The sequence below is a fragment of the Macrobrachium rosenbergii genome, chromosome 14 (genome assembly GCF_040412425.1).
Source record: "Macrobrachium rosenbergii isolate ZJJX-2024 chromosome 14, ASM4041242v1, whole genome shotgun sequence".
NCBI classification, from domain to species: Eukaryota; Metazoa; Arthropoda; class Malacostraca; order Decapoda; family Palaemonidae; genus Macrobrachium; species Macrobrachium rosenbergii.
The window spans coordinates 40,829,771-40,847,270 of NC_089754.1; the positions used below are offsets into that span (position 1 = coordinate 40,829,771).

Here is a 17,500-nt window from a genome sequence, read left to right on the forward strand (position 1 = left end):
CTTAACATATAGCAGAGCAGTACGTTGAGCTGAAGGCAAAATTTTGTTAGCAACTTGTTTTGTTGTAGTTTTTATTACAGATTATCAAATAATGAAACCTGTGACCCTACACTGTTTCATCAGCACGTCTGCCGTTACTACAGATTCAAGAAATGTCAAAACGAATATTCTTGTAATAAGCTCCATGATGGATCTTAAATCAATATAAGTAGTGTAAGTCAAGATAATGTTCTTAAATGTGCAAAGTTTAAGGAATATTAATAATACCAGCCCAGGTAATTACTCTATAATACTTTATTAAAACCTACATTATCAGAAACACTCAATCAAACATTACTCGCCACTTATGCGTCATATGAAAGAGAAAAATGAAAAAGATACAGAAAATAGAGATTCTCAGATAAATAATACTGTAACATAATGATGACACGAATTTTAGTAAATAAAATTACTTTTGTATTGGTCATAAGCCATACTGAAAATAAATGTACCTCAGGTCACCAAGAGATGCTGAATCGTTGATTGACCTTTCTGTTACTCAATTTAGGATCTCTCTGAAATGGGTTACATCTTTAAATAAGACTCATAAATGGTGCAACAAATACTCCGATTGATACATATACTTCGTGAACACATATTCCACTAACTGATTATCACATACAGCACATAAGCCTGATCAAGACTGCTTTTGTTTTTTCAAACATCTTAAGCATACTGATACGAAAATACTGCTTCTGTAGAATGGGGGTGAAATGCATGAACACACCCTAAGTTCAATATTATTATGAATCAAAGTGTATTATGAGGAATCATTCTTATAACGTATCTACTTTACAGAATTCAGATTACAAAATAATATGATCATCACTTGCCGTGGTTACAGCCCACAAGAACGGGTATCTGTAAAAAGGTACTTTACGTACAGAAATAAAGTGCAATTATAAGCGAGACTAGACACATCTGGAAATCAAAACCCTACAGATGCCTATTTGTGAAGATTACAGTCTCTACATACAAGCCATTTTTAAATAAGTAAAATCAGGTCCTGGCTCTCTTGTTCCTTTGGCAAATAAAAGTGAGAGTGAGCTCGTCATATTCTGCTCTTCCATCCTAGCTTCGAAAGCATCCTTGGGAAGGTCTTTGCAAAAGCGTTGATTTCCGGAAGGACGACCCGCTTTAGGAGAGCATGATGCGTTACTTTGGCGTTGCTTGCTGATGAAAGAAACGTTCGAATACCACTCGGCTCAAACTCTTCAGAGATAGCGATTTGGCAACAGGATGTCGAAGGTTTCAGGCTGAAACACAGAACATAAGCAGTTGCAGGGTTATCAAAAGCCAATGGAGTAACAGTATCAAATATCTGCAAATGAAAATTATATTCTATTCTGATGTTGAGTTTCCACAACTTGGAATGGATCATTATGAGACCCAAAGCCTATGGACTACATACCTTTTACTAACTTGCCAGGGTTTTTGTTGACATAGAATACATGGTTCAAATATATTTATACTCTGGCTACTCCAGCGTGAGGGTTGAAGCTGGATTAGCAACAATCCTATGCTTTATATTGCTTATTTAAAACTTGAGTTACTGACGATGAAACATCTTGATATTTTTAATCTAACTATAAACTTGATCAAACATTGGTGCAGATGCAACAGATGTGTGGAACAGCCCTTCAAGGTAAAATACAAAACATCCTCCTCTCCTTAAAAACGTTATTTTTTAATGGTTCTTGTGATCTGGTTTATGATTTCCAAAGGATATAAGTGGAACAACTTTTTTTTAGTAGGCCCCAGAGAGGTAATAGACCTACAACTAAAATATTTGGAATAAGGTTACATTTTATTGCCCATGCCGAGTAGATGGTCATGGCAATCTTAAAAAAAAAGAAGTTGGTATTCACCGGTTGTTTAACTTCTGTGGCCGAGAGACCAGTCAGCAACGATAGGTAACTAGTGATTTGAACTTTATGAAATCTTCATTTTTAGCCAACAGATCAATAAACTTTGAACTTCTCACCTTTAACCTAAAGTTCTCCTAAATTTAGAACTGAATTCCAGCCTGGACATCCCATAAGGTGTTGGCAGAATTCTGGAGCTGGTTCTTCTCGGCATCTGTCAGTGTCTGCTTGATGACGTGAGTGACGCCGTTCTCACCCAATACCACAGGCAAGCTCAGGAAAACGTCCTTATCAACGCCGTGGTAGTTCTGAAAACAAATGATGATTTATAATCTACTCTTTGATTAAATATACAGTAAATCTAAACATTTACAGGTTCGTTATATTTTAAGGATTTAGAGAATTCATACAAATTCTATTAGTCTTATGTTTGCATTAAAATCTTGAAAGTATTGGATTTTACACATTTCTGACTAACAAATTCGAGAAGAAATTTGAAATTATTCAGAATCATCTATTAACAAAGTTGCTAAAACATTTGCCATGCGAAAAAGTTGAAGAGAAAGAACTTCATGATGTTAAACTTCTCTTGAAAATATAATGATAGATCGAATGATTATCACAAAAGCAGTAATACTAGGGGCCCCTTTGACAGAGCGTAAGATTCGACATAGCCCAAACGATTTATAAACTATTACCAATACTTTTTCAATAACACAAGTTACAGGTACATTATAAGCATTATCTGAGCTAAATTATCTTGTCACTTTCATACTTAGGTATGTGAACTTACTGCATTCACGTAATATATAAACCTGGTACATCATCATTTCATTAATTAATAATTGCAAATTATGGAATGGAAACTAATTTATAACAAAGGAAAAATTGTGTTGAAACCTCAAGCAAATATTCTTAAATTATTTAAACTAAAAAATACCTTAACCAATTAAGGAAAACACACAGGCCACTTAACAAATGGAAACTTGCTAGCAGTGCATGGGGTGCAATCAAAACAAACACTTTGCATTGTTTGTTGTCAACGTAGGTTACTTAAAAACTAATGTGATGAGCAAAAACGATGCAATACATTTGAACCTCAATGGAAAATGGTTCTGTTTATTATGAATCTGTTTAATATAAACAGCTCCTTCCTGTGTTGCTTCTCATGTAGTCCTGAACCTCACGTACTCTCTCTCTCTCTCTCTCTCTCTCTCTCTTCAGGGATCTTTACCAGCCTCCTACTGAGTAATATAAAGTTCGTTTTTGTTAACATGAACGAAAATGCAATTAATTTTCACTAAGAATGCTCAAGCCATTTATGATAAGTCGATTTTTTGTCCTTATAGCATGGCAAAACCTTCTGGTTGTTCTATCATTACTGGTATGTTCGAAATGGCTGGGAAAAGAGAGTAACGTATACTATATTTTCCACAATTTGCTTAACAACGACTGATTTTTAAGACATTTTAACAATACTTGCAATATTTTCATGGGGGAGAAGGGGAATGAGCCATAGCTATGATAAAAGGGAGATGGAATAAGCGAGAATGACAGGAGCTCAATCTGCTCAGGGGGGAAATAGAGAGATACAAAAACTTCATGGCAGTAACATCAACATAGCAATCTGGGAGGGGAAAATCAGATACCTGTACGCAAGTCGAAACCGCATAGACACTCCTCTGGTTGGTTAGGATGGATCGAGTGAGGATGGCACAGGACGTTCCAATGGCCCAGGAGGTGTAACCCTTGAGCTTGATAACTTCATAGGCACTGAAAATATGCACCTGATATGTCTAGAGGGGGCAAAAAATACTCCAGTTTCTGGTGACTGCCAAGTAGCTAAGAAGCTCCAAACACTTGACCTATCTTCTCAACAGCATCTGGCTGCAGGTTTCTACAGCTAATCGCCACTTTCCTAATAAGGAAGCCTTCACCGAGCCCAGAAATGCGAGCTAATTAGCATGTGCACGTCGCTTAGGCGGCGACATCCTACAAACAGACCCTCAAGGAACCTTTCGTTAGCTCCCATACCAACAAAGTGGCCAACGTCCACTATCTTCATGCCACAAGGTACCCAACGCAAACCCTACCTTCTGCGATACCTTAAGTAGAAGCCAGTAGTAATCCAAGGAAAATACGTATCTAGAGTTACTTAACAGTACTAAATCTATGTATTTAAAGAGAGATCTTAAACCATCTATCGCTCACTTATTCCCATTCACTCACCCATGCCTCTTACCTGCACAGAGACAGAGATAGCGTAACAGGAACGCATGTTCTTCAAGATGCTGGACACCAGAGATGCCACAGACAAACCAATGGCCCATGACGTGTATCCTTTCAGTTTGATGATTTCATAAGCACTGAAACATCGTCAACTCGTAATGATCATGGTGACAAAAATCACTGACAGTTCAATAAGTGGCTGTCAGTTATGAGCACTTTACTAAAGGTAATCATTCTCAAAGACAGATCATTAATCTTATGAATAGTTCACTCACCCAAACCTGGCACAGGTAAGCTAGAGAGTTCAAATTAAGCTGAGATTTCAGTGCTTACAGGCCTGGTGTTTTCTTTTTATCAGTAATGAAGAGGACTAATTAGATACATGAAAGAAGCAGGATTCATTTTAAAAAATGTAAAAAAAACCTGCAACAGTCAAATCTCAGCCTAAGTCTGTAAAATCAAAGCTAAAAATAGGAGAAAAATCACAGGTGTGTGTGTGTGTGTAATTTATGTACCATTTTGTTTTCTTTCATTAAGTAGAGTAATAATCAGCATATGGTTTAAATTCTAGTGAACACAAGAAAATTACAGCTTGTATGATAATTTTCTAGTTTTTCCATCATATTGGTAAACAGTACTAGTTTGGTAACATCTAGTACTGTTTACCAATTAGTCTAGTCCTTATAAAGATGTAATCTGTCTTAATTTACAATTGTACAGTATTCTTGAAAAGAAACTCCGCATGGAGTGTCTAGTATGCATCAGATACTTATAATCCTACTGATGTCAAAGTCTTTATCCTTATGGTACTTCTATTAAAAACAAATATTTATTGGCAGCGATGTATTATGGGAAAGCCATGCAAAAAATTATGCCAAAACACGAAATCATATGCAAGGAACTAACAGGGATAGCTTCAGACAATGTAATGATGAAGACTATTTTTTGTCAAGGGTTTGTCTCTAAAATGAAGTTACTAAAATAATCCTTTTATTTCACGCTACAAGAATACACCAGAGCGCAAAAAATATAAATATTTTAACATTAACTGAGTACTCCCAAACTCACGGTATATCCTTAATGATTTCGCCTAAGACACTTGATTGATTAAAGCAGATTTTTGCCAAAGAATGAGAGCTGAAAATTCCGCCAAAATCGATACAACTTTTTACTACTCAGGAGATCCCTAATGGGAGAATGCTAAACTAACGTTAACATTTGTATTATCACTTTAATATTAGCAAAGACGAGAAAAGACATTCTAGAGAATATGACTGAAGTATAATTTCCCTTTAGAATTACTATGTTCTAACTTAAAATACACTAACGTAATTTTAAACATACACACAAACCGTCTTGTAAACTAGCCACATTAGGTCTAAAAATACTTGCTAAAAAATAATTTCTTTATATCTTTGACAATGTACTCTCTCCAAGAAGTAAATTAACAAGATACTGCGTAACAAATGGAATACCGTACACTCCCCTTGTCACCTCCCCAAGTTATGTGCAAAATGGCAGCCACACACAATGAACGTTCTAACCTCCAGTTTCCCTAATTTTTTTTTTTTTAATTCGTTTTCCACTGAAAACACTGGAGTTTCTGATTAAAAGTGAGCTGAATATTGAGAAGTTTTTATAAGCATGAGAGACGTTCAACTTCGACTGAAACCAATTTAATTACCCACCAAATATAACAATCTTTCTGCTTTAATCTTCACGTTACATAATTAATGATGAAGCGTGTTGTTAAAAGGAATCAAAGAGGATCTTATTGAAATTACAGAGGAAAATATCTCATCATTACAACGAATAAAACCATGCAGTTCAATCGCATTCACAATTCCATTCAAGCGCAAACATTATGTAAAAGAGTTCAGGAAGAAACTGATGATTATGTGTATGTATGTATGTATGTATGTATGTATGTATGTATGTATGTATGTATGTATATATATATATATATATATATATATATATATATATATATATATATATATATATATATATATATATATATATATATATATCAAATATAAAGGAGCCCATAGAAACGCCAAAATGTGGAAAATAAAGGCTATATTTCAGAGACCAAACTGTCTCCCTCCTCAGGAGATAGTTTGGTCTCTGAAATATAGCCATCATTTTTCCACATTTTGGCGTTTCTATGGGCTCCTATATATTCGATAGAATTCTGTTTTAACAGAAAACATTTCACAGTCTCATATATATATATATATGTATGTATATATATATATATATATATATATATATATATATATATATATATATATATATATATATATATATATATATATATATATATATATGTATATGTACATGTATATGTATATATGTATATATATGTGTGTATATAATTTATATAGTTCCTTCCTCAATCTCCCCCCCAACCCGAGAAAAAAACCTTACCTCTTCTGGTACAGAAAAAGAACTGGTTACGGAGCAATTATAGAAAACCAAATCTCATTCACCCTCACATATGCTCTTTGGAAATCTAGCATTCACCAAGACACACAAGTTGGAAGACGTCTAATCTAAATTTGTCCAAAAAAAAAAAAAAGAGCATTTCTTCAACTGTATGTTAAAAATACTTCTACTTGTCTATCACAAAGTTAGCAACTTGGTACGTCCTAATGAAAAGTTGGTGAAATGTCAAAAACTACTAAATAAACTAAAAAATAAATATGACATGAAATTCTAAGGATGAGTAAAGGCCTGCACAAAAACATACAAGATTAGTAAACTAATAGTTATAAGTAGGCCTACTTCTGTGATATACAAAGCCTTAAGCACTACATTATGGCAAATACATACTGTACTAAAGACTGTTCATATTCTTGCTCGTTCGTAATCTCAAGTGTTTTCTAATAAGGGGCTTTTTAAGAACAATTATACTGCTTTGCAAAATAGCTCAGTCCATTTTCTTAATACTTCACAACTAAGTTAAAAATCAACTATAAAAAAGGAAATGTTTGTGAATGATATTATAGCACACTAAAAAAGTGAATTAGTTTTTTAAACGCTAAATTTGGAGTAAGAAAATATTTTTTCCTAAGTTAAGAACATTTTTGGTGCTGAAGCCCATATTACGACATTGAGATATGAACCACAGTAAATAATACTCTTTGCACCAATAAAATTAACTCATCATATTTTTAGTAATACTGATTATCATTAAGTATTCTACACAAAATCCAATACTATACCATTTTCACATAACTTTACCCAAAAAATTCAAGTTACACATTTTCCAACGTCAAGTCAGCATGAATAATTCTGCAAATTATTATTATATGAAGATATACTGAACAAGGTCGACTCTGATTTAAAATGTTTTTCTTTGAAAATTACGAAGTTTATTCCAACTGCTTATGATAAAACATTTAATTTTAAAGAAAGCCCAATTTACCCAAATTTTACTGGAGTAAGCAGCTTTGATTCCAACAAGTATTTTTGGTTAACATTAGTTAAAACATCAGTATTTCTGAGTAAAAAAAAAGATTAAGTTCCAAAAATATATATCCCTCAATTATCAAGGACTAAGACTTAATAAAACTACCCAAAGAAAACTGAGATTAATTTAAAATTAATAAAATAAATTTCTATTCAATTTTATCATAACGTGCAAAATTTTGAATCCTCTTAGAGCCAAAACTTCTTAAACTGCCTAATGGAATAGACTGTTTTATTTCTTCTTAATATCAAGAACATCGTGCATTGAGGGCCAGTGACATATGTACCTGTTGACAACTTCCTTGTGCATCTCGTTGTACTTGTCGGGGTCTTCGGGTGTGCCCACTAGAGGGTTAAGGTCACGGAGACGAACGCCTGCGATGTTCACGCCTGACCAGACTGGGACTGAAGAAGAACAGAGTACTGTTATGGCTCTGCTTTTAAATAGGCAAATATTTATGCTGAACATGGTTATTACAACAGTAACAATAATGATATTATTATTATTATTATTAATTAAAATAAGTATAACATATAGCTCCTTAGATGATGAATCAGCAATACTAAAAATAATAAAGCTAACCTAGCTTGTAATAAGAAATTAATAGTAATGTACTCAATCGCAGGTTCTGCTTTGTGGTAGCCGTTTTATATTGCGACCAGTTTAAATCTAACTTACTGAATATAACTAAACTCACAATTAGAACTCCAGCAACATCATAGTTCCAAGCTCTAATTTCTATGCGGTTTTCACTGATCAAAGGGAGTCAATAAAACCTAAATTAACATATAACTTGAACTCACCTTTAGTGCATTGAATCGCAATAAAAACCTAACTTAGCTTTTCATTTCTAACTCACCAGATGAGTCACCATGCTCGCCAATGATCCAGCCGTGAGTGGATGAAGGCGCCACGTTGAGTTTCTGGGACAAGTGGAATCTGAAACGAGCAGAGTCCAGGTTGGTTCCAGATCCGATGACGCGGTGCTTGGGCAGACCGGACAGTTTCCAGGCCACGTAGGTCAAAACGTCAACTGTAAAGAAGATAATAAATGGTTAAGTGAATTCAAGGGATCTAGCCCTGTCAATCAATGTTTACAGACTAGCTGAAAATTTGGGGTCTGTTTTAGGCAGCCAAGGGAGTCGGGATTTCAAAACGGAACTCGAACAGGAGAAATAAGAAAAAAATTATAATCAATAACCCAAGGGCCTCATGTTACTGAGTCTTTAAAACGTTATCCATGATAAATCATAATTATACCTTTATTGCTGTTCGTGTGTGCTGGCAAAATACCAGCACAGGCTTTCTTTTATTAATTTCGTGGCTGTACTTACCAAGGCTGGAAAAACTAAAGAGAGCCATTGCATTAACTGGTATTTCATCTTACTTTCTGAGTGGTAAGTTGGGCCAAGGCTAGCACGGGCTCTTGCTCCTTACTCTCAAGACCGAACTCACCAGGGTTGGAAACGACGAGAAGGATGCAGTTGGGAGAGTGCTTGACGAGGTTGGGGATGATGCCCTTGAAGATGTCGACGTTCCTCTGGACGAGGGAGAGGCGGGACTCGCCCTCCCTCTGGCGGGCTCCGGCGGTCACGATGCAAACGCGAGAACCGGCGGTCACGGAGAAGTCTGTGCTGGCCTCGATTTTCACGTTCCTGGTCAGTTGAAAGAGAGAAAACGTTCCAGGTCAGTTAAAAACGAGAGAAAAGGCTCCTGGTCAGGTTAAAAAGAGAAAACGTTTCTGGTCAGTTAAAAAGGAGTTCCTGGTCAGTTGAAAAAGAAGAAAGTTCCTGGTCAGTTGAAAGTAAGTTCCTGGTCAGTTAAAAAATAAAAGTTCCTGGTCAGTTGAAAAAGAAGAAAGTTCCTGGTCAGTTGAAAGTAAGTTCCTGGTCAGTTAAAAAATAAAAGTTCCTGGTCAGTTGAAAAAGAAAAAAGTTCCTGGTCAGTTCAAAAATAAAAGTTCCTGGTCAATTAAAAAAATGGGGAAAAAGTTTCTGGTCAGTTAAAAAACAAAAAAGTGCCTGGTCAGTTAAAAAAGAAAAAAAAGGTAGGTGAAAAAGATTGTTTAATAAGTAATAATGCGACCTGTCAATAAGAGAAAATATTCTTGACGAGGTGAATAAACTACGGATCAACAGGAACGTCTTTTAATATGAACTTCGTGAAAGCCTCCATCCAGAGCAACGGACCATTTGGAAAAATGACAGACAAGAGAAAAACTTAGTCCATGCAACTGCAAATGGCTACCCTAAGCCTACTCCAGGATCCACAAATCCTACAGTCGATAAGACCCATGTCCCTAACGCCATTAAATGGCATTTTTGACTGACCAGAAACCAAAAATTACCTTTTGCCCTACTTTCAGTATTAATTCTATTCGTTTCTATTCGGCTAAACAAATAAAATAATAGCAAATAATTACGGAATACAAACAAGTTATTACCGAATTGATCCTAAAAAATGCCTCACCTGAGGAAAGTGAGGCCGTGCTGGAGGTCCATCATCTCGCCCCTGAGTTTGTCAGCCATGACATCGACAAGAGCCAGCTCCGAGCAGATGTGCTGGGTCAGGAGGGAGAAAGCGCAGGCCATACCCACCTGCCCGACGCCCACGACGGTCACCTTGCCCCCTGAGGTCTGCAGAGGGGGCTGGATCTCGTTCATCAACATCTCTGGGATGGAAGCCATCTTGATGGTTAACTGAGGAAGAAAGAATATTCTTTTATTATTACAGAATGGAACAGAATATAGAATTTAGGCCTAAGGCCAAGCGCTGGACCTATGAGGTCATTCAGTGCTGAAACGGAAACTGATAGTAAGAAAGTTTGAAAGGTGTAACAGGATGAAAACCGCACAGTTGCACTAAGAAACAACAGTTAGAGAGGGTGGAAAGTCAGATGGAATAAAAAGAATATGAACGTCGGTACAGTAAAAGGCATAAAAGAGGTTGCAGCCTAGAGGTCGAAGAGACGCTGCAAAGACCCTTAATGCCTACAGTGCACCACGCGAGGTGCACTGATAGCACTACCCCCCCCCTAAGAGTTTTATTATTACGGAAGACAGGGCCACTAAAAGAACAGTGTAATAATATGTATTGATTATTAACTAACAAACAAATGACTACAACTATCAGGAAAAGTCATGTAGCCATCGTTACACCCTTGACTTAGGCCAGGAAGGCATCTGAAAAATCTTGCGCTCCAGTTATAGAGCTGTCAAACTCTGGCCAAGGCTAATTTAGGATCACCCTCCTCGCCCTCCCCCACCACAAGTCTCATTTCTTTCAGTCTCAGATGCTCTCTCTCTCTCTCTCTCTCTCTCTCTCTCTCTCTCTCTCTCTCTCTCTCTCTCTCTCTCTTTCTCACAGGTGCTACACTTCCGGTTTTTAAAAATTATTTTGGGATAAGTCACTAGGCCAAGTCCTTCCCCATCTTGACTCCGACCTTGAAGTAGCAAACTGCGAAAAAGACTAAATTCTAAAGAAATCTGTTGAAGACCCGAAACTTTAGGGTTCCATTTTATTGATTACTTACAGTTTTGTTTTGTGCAAATGAAATGTCCAAACTGATGTGCAACAAATCACATTTTGTGGTACAATGCCATTTAAATGAAGTTTAACTACAGTTGTCAAGATTTTGCTTTTTATTCTGTAATATCAACTAAACTGTGTTTCAGAATATGGATTGATGAAAAAGTCTGACAAATGGAAATTGGAGGTAATACTCTGTTCTTGTTTACTCTCAACAAGCTGAATTAAGACTGATATAAAGGTGAGAGAAGTACAAGCTGGATTTAGAAAAGACAGGAGTTGCAAAGATCAATTCTTTGTGTCGAGACATTGTGTGACAGTTCAAGGGATTTCAAACCCCCTTCTGATGGTTTTTGTTGATGATGATGAGGCGTTTGACAGCGTCCACAGACCAATATTATGGAGGGTTTTGCGTCACTATGACATTTCAATTAACTATGTAAAGCGACTTGAAATTATCCATGGACGAAGTAGATGCGAATTTGATGTTGATGGGGGTCTTGTCAAATGAATTCGCAATAAACAGTGGGGTGTTACGAGGGAATGTTATTTCACTTTCGCTGTTTGCCCTTCTCAAAGATTTCATAATAGAAAACGTACTCGAACTTGGAAGAGAAGCAAGAGACGAGAGGAACTATAGAAACTTGACAGAATTGAAATATGCAGATGGTGCTGTTTTAAAGAGCAAAACTTACTTAAGAGAAAGCATCATACATCTAGAACTGAACTGAACTGAATATAGAATTCAGGCCAAAGGCCAAGCACTGGGACCAATGAGATCATTCAGCGCTGAAACGGAAATTGACAGTAAAACGTCTGGAAGGTGTTAACATGAAAACCTCGTAGTTGCACTATAAATCAATTGTTAGAAGAGGGTGGAAAGTAAGATGGAAGAAGGAGAATATGAAAGAGGTACAGTAAAAGGAACAAAAGGGGTTGCAGCTAGGGGCCAAAGGCACGCTGCAAAGAACCTTGAGTAAAGCCTACAGTGCACCGCATGAGGTGCACTGACGGCACTACCCCCCTACGAGGTCGTATATCTAGAGGGATGGAACTCAAAATAAAAATAAGAAAAGCAGAAATAAAGGGGGCAGAATATATACAAAGGGTTGAAATAACATCAGATCGAGAAAGTATTACGGACGACCAATGATATCCAGTACTGGTTATTAATTTGGAATTAAGTGAATGACTAGGAAAGGTCAATCAAACAATGGGCAGGTTGAATAAGATTTAGAAATCAAATAGATTAAAACTGCATACGATGGTCTGCATTACTATATGGACATGAATCTAGGTCAGAAAATACTATATGGAAAAAAATTCTTTGTCGAGTTCAGAATGAGGCTTAAGAAGAAAATTAAGAAGAAAATTAAGAGCCTGATGGCAGGACAGAGCTCGAAATACATAAGGGAAATTACGGAAATAATATGTAGATGAGATAATGATGAAAGGGAGATGGAGATGGTCCTCTGCACAACCTCTGGGGGAATAATACTTGCAGTGCCAGCTGGTCTCCTGTGTCCACCAAAAAAGTTGCAAGGCCCAGTGGAGTTTTGTGAAAGATAAAGCAAAGGCCCTTTGCTTAACGCGGTGCTGGACGAGGCGATACTGATAGTATATTTGAATCCGACTCACATCAGGATCAAACCCAGGTCTTTCAATTGAAAGGCAAGGGCGCTGCCCACTAGGCCCTCAGGTTCCAACATCTTTTATGACTTGTATGGCCTAGTGGGCAGCGCCCTTGTCTTTCAATTGAATGACCTGAGTTTGATCCTGATGTAAGTCAGAAATTTATTATATATATACAGTGTATATATATATATATACTGTATATATAAAATATATATATATAAAATTATATATATAAAATAATATATATACATATATATATATATATATATATATATATATATATATATATATATATACTGTATATATAAAAATATATATATATGTTATATATATAAAATAATATATATACATATATTACATATATATATCATATATATAATATATATAATATATATATATATATATATATATATATATATATATATATATATATATATATATTATACATACAAACCTTATATATATATATATATATATATATATATATATATATATATATATATATATATATATATATATATATAGTGTGTGTGTAAAGGTTATACAGTAGTATACTTGAATGGCAGAACGAAATGTATTTGTAAAAATATGCTAAATTTACAGCTTTCGTCCATCACTTCTGTGGACTTGGTCGCAGAAGGATGGACGAAAGCTATACGCTTTGTATATGTTTTTACAAATACAGTTCGTTCTGCAATTCAAGTATGTTACTGTGTTTTCCTTGTATCATATGAAAAAAAAATTATATATATATATATATATATATATATATATATATATATATATATATATATATATATATATATATATATATATACATACATATTCAATCCCTCACAAACAACACAAGGACAGGGGCTTACTGGGAGGGTGAGACCGTGGTTTCCAACACGGCAAGGTTTCCCAAATTTCTTGGCAGGGTAACGCAGAAACAGTTAACTTATGCAATGCTAGACAATCTTGCCAACACTCAATTAAATCACAATTAAGCCCGGCACAAAATGAAAGAAATACCAGCGAACAACACGCAAGCAAGCTGGGACAAGACGGCAGCAGACTGGGAGGGTGACTCGCGTATGAAAACCCTGGCCTTGATCAAGGTGATCCAAAGAGGCGGCCATGTAACTCTTCCCCGAGAGAGAGAGAGAGAGAGAGAGAGAGAGAGAGAGAGAGAGAGAGAGAGAGAGAGAGAGAGAGAGAGTGTGTGTGCGTGTTAAGAGGGCCGGGTACCACTGCCTGTTAGTGACACCGCCCTAGCGGAGCTAAATATAGCCGCTAAAACAAACAGTACATTAGGCCGATTTAACATCTTTTATGCACATTTTCTAAGAAAGATATTTACTCATCGATTTAAATAGCAGAAAACAAGATCATCCTATTATAATACCACCAACTGCTTGTTTATTTTTACGGTGAAGTCGTGCCTTGCCTAATTGGTAGTCTACTTGAGTAAGCCACAAATGAACAAGCGCGCGTGGTTCTTTAGAATTAATCGTTTGCATGCAACACAAGCACATGTGTGTGTGTGTGTGTGTGAGACAGAGAGAGAGAGAGAGAGAATACATATTAAAAGACATATACCTTGTTTAAGACTAGTAGCTAAGGGAGTGTGTAAATGGATAGTAGACGAGTTACATGAAAGCGAGAGAGAGAGAGAGAGAGAGAGAGAGAGAGAGAGAGAGAGAGAGAGAGAGGCTACATATTAATAGGCAGTTTTCTTGTTTAGGACTAGGAGCTAAGGGGGTGTGTGCATGGATGATTGAGAGAGAGAGAGAGAGAGAGAGAGAGAGAGAGAGAGAGAGAGAGAGAGAGAGAGAGAGAGAGAGAGAGAGATATGGTACATTACTGAAAACCAGTTTTATCCCTCTTAAACCTAAATATCAAGGTGAGTGGGTGGTGCATCACTTGTGTGTGTGTGTGTGTGTGTCTGTGTGTATGTCAGAGAGAGAGAGAGAGAGAGAGAGAGAGAGAGAGAGAGAGAATGGCACCTTTCAAAAACCAGATTCATCTTGCTTCAAACTGAAGTTCAAGGTGTGTCCGTGGGTGCATGTAACAGACACACAAACTATAAACGGCTAAAGACAAACCTTAAACAAAATTAAAGGACATCAGACAGATCAATAGATAAAATCCTAAAGAGCATCCTTTTAGGATCGACATGAAAAGTCTGTTTTTTTCATTAGCAAGAACATTAGGCCTTCACATAATATGTAACCAGTATCGACGTACTGACAGATGGAAGTTTGAAACAAACAATCGACTATTTTCATAACATAAAAATTTCACTCAACTAAGATAGGATGTTATTTTGGCGAGAATTATGAAAATATACACAACGTGATGGTCATTACAAAGCGAATTATCTAATAGCATGTCAAATAATTTCTTAACTAAATGTGACAAACATATTTGTCATTATGATCTTACGTTTACTTTTAGGTGTCAGGTCAGGTCCAGATAATCAGTCAAAAATGTCAAAAAGATAATCAAATCCTCTGTGTGGTAACGATAATTAAAAGGTTTTGTACTTTCTTCAAACTGACAGGGGTCACGAAAGGTCTTATTAACCGGACAAAATCCTTGAAAAGGCGCCACTCCCTTCATCGCTGACAGTGTTACAAAGCCTTCACGGAATGGTGATATTTCGCCATTATGTAACAATGGCAACAACAATATACCATTATCACATCACAATTGCCTTACTCAGTTCAATTTTAACAGAAAATTGATTGTGGATGTCACGATATGAAGAAAAAATCGACTGTTTATCGTTGACTTTTTGTTTCACATGATCACGTGATCACCGTGAACGTTCTTCAATAGTCCTTGGAGGGTAAGGGGTATGGTACGGCTCTCCTAAAACTGGCATGCTTCCAAGACACCTGTATTGAGCACTAGCGGATCCAGAAAAATTTCATGGGGGCCACCAATTTTCATATATATATATATATATATATATATATATATATATATATATATATATATATATATATATATATATATATATATATATATATATATATATATATATATATATATATATACATATATATATATATATATAAACACATACATTATATATATAGATAGATAGATATATTTTTCTCAAAATTATTTCTATATTTTTTATTTTTCCAACTTTTATATTTCTCATTTATGTTATCTAAATCTTCAATATTATTTTATCATTATTTCTCATGGTGTAGCACGTGCCCAGGTGGTCCCCAACCCTGACCCGCTAGTGGTATTGAGCCAAATATACATGAAAGTATGGGTAGACGAGGCGTTAACGTTTCGAAACTAGTTATGACACAAAAGCACAAGTTATTCAAGAAAAATATGAGCTGTAACTGACAAATAAATGGGGCCCTTGATGGACCGAATATGGGTCGGTAGAAAGCCCTCCAAAAACAAAACCAGGAAGATGAAGCCGAAGATGACAAGAGAAGGCTCCAACATGTCTGCTAAGACGCATCGGAATTTGTGTGATTATTGTTGTTGTTGTCACTTGTCAGACATAACACAAACATTTTTCAATACTATGCCCTCAACATGGTCCCCTCAGCAGGATCTGATTCCACATACTTCTACAATAAAAAAAAAAGCTCAATATAAACCTTCACTGATTGCAATATAAACCTTCACTGATTGCTATAGAGCAACTCATTTTCAAACAGATCATAGCTTAAAATTGGCGTCATTCTTACATTGGTGGTTGGCTGTTGATGTAGATTTAAGTTGCCAGATGCCAGAACGGGCTCTTGCCCTAATATGGATCCGCAAGAAAAGGGAACGTGAGAAAGGGAATGGGCCTAGTGTGAACCTCCGGACTCGTAGGCCTACAGGCAACATAGACGATTTTTTTTTGTCCGCCCTCAGATCTTAAAAACTACTGAGGCTAGAGGGCTGCAAATTGGTATGTTAATTATCCACTCTCCAATCATCAAACACATCAAATTGTAGCCCTCTAGCCCGTGTAGTTTTTATTTCACTTAGGTTTCAAGTTAGCCATAATCGTGCTTCTGGCAACGATATATTTGCCACCACGGGGCCGTGGTTAAAGTTTCATGGGCCGCGGATCATACAGCCCAATGATAGATCTATTTTCGGTGGCCTTGATTATACGCTGTACAGAAAACTCGAATGCACTGAAGAAACTTCAGGGCATTGTTTACTTTAGTGTCAAACTCAAATTATATTCGGCGGAAAAAAACGTCATGGCTTGTGGTTAACCATTATTAAATATGATTAATAATAATTAGTTCTATTCATGGCTGCTGGATGCGATTAGAGAAGGAACTAGCAGAGTTTCTCTGGGCTTTAAATTATATAAAAACTGTAAAATTCCTCTAGAAAATAGTTCTGATCATTAGGACAAGATCTGGCTACATTTTACGCGACCACCAAAACTAACATAAACACAAGGAAAAGTAGAATTCTGAGATATACTGAAACAACTTTCACGATAAAGGTAGAAATGCAAAACCAAGTTAATCACATTAGTGGAAATTCGAGCACAAGGCACCAGGTCTATTTATAGAGTTGGCCCTGGGGCCCAGATGAGGAAAATTACGAGATATTCCCCAGGAAGTAAGAGATATGTCTTCCAAAGCTGTTAGGGCGCCTAGAAAAAAAAAGTCAATAAAACTATAGACTATGACTGACGTATAATATGAGTTAGCCTGACAGACCTGATAAGGGTCTCCTTAAATAATGAAGATGGTGACGG

At 36.2% G+C, this 17,500-nt stretch overlaps 1 protein-coding gene across 11 annotated transcripts in view; it reads right to left on the minus strand.

The window, feature by feature from the left end:
• Positions 1 to 276: 276 nt before the first annotated feature.
• Positions 277 to 17,500, minus strand: part of Ldh (Lactate dehydrogenase) — a 30,713-nt gene continuing 13,489 nt past the window's right edge. For 4 of the 11 annotated variants that reach the window (XM_067116604.1, XM_067116602.1, XM_067116606.1 and 1 more), the window contains 7 exons: positions 10,078 to 10,307; positions 9,064 to 9,263; positions 8,468 to 8,641; positions 7,895 to 8,012; positions 4,147 to 4,270; positions 2,024 to 2,212; positions 277 to 1,295 (listed from right to left, as the gene is read on the minus strand). In XM_067116604.1, the coding sequence (XP_066972705.1) occupies positions 2,048 to 2,212; positions 4,147 to 4,270; positions 7,895 to 8,012; positions 8,468 to 8,641; positions 9,064 to 9,263; positions 10,078 to 10,295 (999 nt within the window). In that variant the 5' untranslated portion in view covers positions 10,296 to 10,307 and the 3' untranslated portion in view covers positions 277 to 1,295; positions 2,024 to 2,047. Of the gene's footprint in view, positions 1,296 to 2,023; positions 2,213 to 3,553; positions 4,271 to 7,894; positions 8,013 to 8,467; positions 8,642 to 9,063; positions 9,264 to 10,077; positions 10,308 to 13,634; positions 13,906 to 17,500 lie in introns of those variants that run through there. The other 7 variants (XM_067116605.1, XM_067116610.1, XM_067116603.1 and 4 more) reach the window with 4 other exon arrangements.